We start from the raw sequence: 4,259 nt of genomic DNA, 5'->3' as shown, positions 1-4,259 counted from the left end.
ACAACTTTTAAAAGTAGAGAGACCCATCAGCCAGGAACAGAGAGAAAGCCTTCACAGGGGCCATACCTGGCAGCTAGGATCCTACCAGCACCTTCATCTCCAGGGAATTCATTGGTGGGAGCTACTACCTTTCATTTGATGACCCCAAATAAGTTTCCCTGTTACCTTAAGATATTGACTTTGGCCTTTTTTCCTTAATTTTTATTTTGTGGGTTTTGTTTGTTTTTTTATTATTTTTATTTTTTTATTACAGTTGTATCTTTCCTTTCTTGCTGACCTTAGACCTGGAATCCTGAAAATTTGCAAGCAAACCAAGCAAAACCAAAACAAAATAAAAAATCTCCCTATCCCCACTGTTTGCTCCCTTCTCTGTTTTTTTAATTTCTACTCAATATTTCAAGACTGAACAGAAGGATCATCTTGTTTCAGAGTTTCCTCTGATGATGCTTCTCCCATCCTACGCATTAAATGCGCATCTTTTCCTAACACATATCCCAAGATTCTAGTATTTTCATTACTTATCTATCTTTCACTCTAGGCAAGGTATCTGAAAGGCAAATCATGTGTCACAGCACCTGAAAGGCAAAAATATGCATTTTTGTCTCTGTATTTTCAGCATCTAGCAAATAGCCTTGATATATGGTACGTCTTATAAGTAAATGCTTATAGAACAGAAAAATGATTCCCAGGGAACTTGAGAAGGACAAATTTTGGGGATAAGCATTGTTCTCTCCAGGTTCCCTTTTACAAATGTAAATGGACTTTGAGAGTAGTGCCTGATAAGTGAATTTGAGCTGTCCCTTTCCCCTTTGGCAGGAGGCTTCAGACAGCCTTTTTATGAAAGAACCCAAATGACTCGGAGGAGTGAGAGAAGAGAGAAGAGGAAGGAGAGCTAAGGTGTATTCAGTCCCCGGGACTCTGGGGCCAGCCTCTCTGACTGTGCTCCCTGTCCTAGCAGGCTAGCAGGCTGCCAGTGTGACCTCACCTTCTCGGTGTTCAGCTATGAGTACCTGCAACTTCACACATGCCACCTTTGTACTTATTGGTATCCCAGGACTAGAAGCAGCTCAATTCTGGATTGGTTTCCCCCTTCTTTCTATGTATGCTGTGGCATTGTTTGGAAATTGCATCGTGGTCTTCATCGTAAGGATGGAGGGCAGCCTCCACGCTCCCATGTACCTCTTTCTCTGCATGCTGGCAGCCATCGACCTGGCCTTGTCCACATCCACCATGCCCAAGATCCTCGCCCTCTTCTGGTTTGACTCCCGGGAGATCACCTTTGATGCCTGTATGACCCAGATGTTCTTTATTCACGCTCTCTCAGCCATCGAGTCCACCATCCTACTGGCCATGGCCTTTGACCGTTACGTAGCAATCTGCCACCCGCTGCGCCATGCCGCAGTGCTCAACAACACAGTGACAGCCCAGATTGGCCTGGTGGCTGTGGTCCGCGGATCCCTCTTCTTCATCCCACTGCCTCTGCTCATCAAACGGCTAGCCTTCTGCCAATCCAACGTGCTCTCGCATTCCTATTGCGTGCACCAGGATGTAATGAAGTTGGCCTATGCAGACACATTGCCCAATGTGGTCTATGGTCTTACTGCCATTCTGCTGGTCATGGGTGTGGATGCCCTGTTCATCTCTTTGTCCTATTTTCTGATTATACGAACAGTTCTACAACTGCCTTCCAGGTTGGAGCGGGCCAAGGCCTTTGGAACCTGTGTGTCACACATTGGTGTGGTGCTGGCCTTCTATGTGCCTCTCATCAGCCTCTCAGTGGTGCATCGCTTTGGGAACAGCCTTCATCCCATTGTGCATGTTCTCATGGGTGATGTCTACCTACTTCTGCCTCCTGTCATCAATCCCATCATTTATGGTGCCAAGACCAAACAGATCAGAACTCGGGTGCTAGCTATGTTTAAGATCAGCTGTGACAGGGAGTTTCAGCCTGTGGGAGGCAAGTGACCCTTACCACTGCACTTATTCTTACCTTTAATGGCTTGATATAATGATTTCCTAATGCTAGCTTGATCTCAGTTGCCCATAAACACATCAGTGATTTTCTCTGGTTTGGCTTCTAAATACTTCCTCTGCTTGGGGTGAAATTTTTGAGGCTGCCATAATTATTTCCTGGGCTTCCCAGGTGGACACGAGTGGTAAAGAACCGATATGCCAGTGCAGGAGATGTAAGAGACATGGGTTCAACCCCTGGGTCAGGAAGATCTGCTGGAAGAGGGTGCGTCAACCCACTTCAGTATTCTTGCCTGGAGAATCCCATGGACAGGGGAGCATGGTGGGCTACAGTCCCTAAGGTTGCAAAGAGTCAGACACGACTGAAGCAACTTAGCACAACATAATTCTTCTCCACAGGTAAAAATGCTATTCAGTACTACTGATTTGCCTGGAGAATTCCGTGGATAGAGGAGTCTGGTGGGCTACAGTCCCTGCGGTCTCAAAGAGTCAGACTCAACCGAGTGACTACCACTACCACCATTACTACTATCCTTGTTATATAAAAAGCTAAAATTAGAAAATAAGCAGCAAAAGAACGTAAAGGAGAGTGGCAAAAGTACAATTTGACTTTTAAACAAGGGGAAAATTGTTTTGATTATTAGTCCAAGAAACCTACATTAACACAATAATTAGATAACATTTTTTCTTCTTTAATTAGCAGTTTTTGTTAGTGAAAATTCACAATGGAAAAGGAGTTTGTGTTGAAACATATATGCTGTAGCATCACAGCTGATGGTGCAACTGCCAAAATGTAGCAAGGGCTTTTTAAAAGTTATGAATGTTAATGCTGTAATCTCTCTTTTGAAAATTTATTCTAATAAAATATCCCTAAATGCAGAAAAACAAGTTTCTTATAAGATATATCAGTCATATCATTATTTATAGTAGTCATGTATTTGACATCCAAGGTTTGATTTATAAAAATAAAGAATAGTAAACTCAAATATGGGCTTCCTTGGTGACTCAGACATGGTCTTTTCACTTAATGGAATATTATGTGAAATATTCCATGTTAAGGAAATATCATGTGACCTTTAAAGGCTCTGCTATAAAATGAAACATGCATATAATGTTAAGAAAAATAAGGAGGATACATGATTGAAACTAACTTGTAAAACAATCTATGCCTTGAAAGAAATGTGCTCAAATTACTAGTGACTTACTTCTGTTTCTATCTTCTAATTCCCTTTTTATGGAGATCTTGTACACCTTTTATAATTTGTACAAGTTAGCATGTACAACTTTTAAAATGGAAAAAATGAAACTGATCATTTATGTACACCAGGGATTGTCAAAGACTCATTGTTTCCTATTTATTACCTGGGAAGTTCAGCTTTAAATAATAACGTCAATGAATATATCTTGAGTGGTTGCAATGTTCCAGAAATCTAAGTGCTTTATAGGTTTTATCTTATCTTCACACCAACTTTATGGCATAGGGACTATTTTTGTCCTCCATTACCAGTGCAAGAAATAAGGTTTACATTGAGAAAACTAAGGCACACAGTTTTGTGGGTGCCGTGCCATGATTCCAAATTAAATTTCATAACCAAATACAGTATTTAATGTCCATGCTGCATTGCTTCCTGTTTAACATCTGCCATTTATTTCCTCAGCCTGTGTAAATCCTGTTTTCCTTCTGCCATGGCCTTATGAGATAAATGACTATTTGTGTTGAGAGATAACCCTGCCCTTGTTGTGAGCAACAAATCCAGGTTACTCTTCATGTTTTACAGCCAACCTTCATGTTCTACAGCCTGCTTCTTTCTTGACTAAGGGAGAATATTTTTGTCTATTTATCCCTAAAGTCTTCTCAATCATGTCTCCCTTTTTTTAATTGTTTTCTGTATCTGTCAAACATATCCAAGGTCGGAGTTTTAACTTAGGTAATGAGACATTATAAATTTTATTTCAAATTTTGCTAAGTGTTATACCTACTGCTTTCACATTCATAGAATCCTATGTGAGAGGTTCCCTGGTCTTCTTTCTCACCAGTGCAGAAAGCTAAATGCATCTTTTCAAAATGGACTAGTCCCATTGTATCGTTGAGCAGGTCTGATGAGATGCTAAAGTCTGAAGACAATCACTGGGCCTATGTGTTCCCTCAACAGCTTCACTGAACAAATCTTTTGTGGGTAACTAGGGTGGATAAACCATGGGGGGTGACTTCAGCCTGTAGGCTCTTGCTCAGAAGGAGGGAACCTCAGACTGTTAGCCTTTCTCCTGGAGAAGGGTCCTCCTAGCAT

At 41.4% G+C, this 4,259-nt stretch overlaps 1 protein-coding gene across 1 annotated transcript; it reads left to right on the top strand.

The window, feature by feature from the left end:
* Positions 1-857: 857 nt before the first annotated feature.
* On the top strand, positions 858-1,965 carry LOC102399578 (olfactory receptor 51E2). The gene has a single exon (XM_006062007.3). The coding sequence runs from the start codon at positions 1,003-1,005 to the stop codon at positions 1,963-1,965; it is 963 nt and encodes a 320-aa protein (XP_006062069.2). The 5' UTR covers positions 858-1,002.
* The last annotated feature ends 2,294 nt before the right edge of the window (positions 1,966-4,259 follow it).

This window comes from Bubalus bubalis, chromosome 16, assembly GCF_019923935.1.
Source record: "Bubalus bubalis isolate 160015118507 breed Murrah chromosome 16, NDDB_SH_1, whole genome shotgun sequence".
NCBI classification, from domain to species: domain Eukaryota; kingdom Metazoa; phylum Chordata; class Mammalia; order Artiodactyla; family Bovidae; genus Bubalus; species Bubalus bubalis.
The sequence above is the reverse complement of the archived record's forward strand: the minus strand, read 5'-3'. Positions and strand labels throughout refer to the sequence as shown.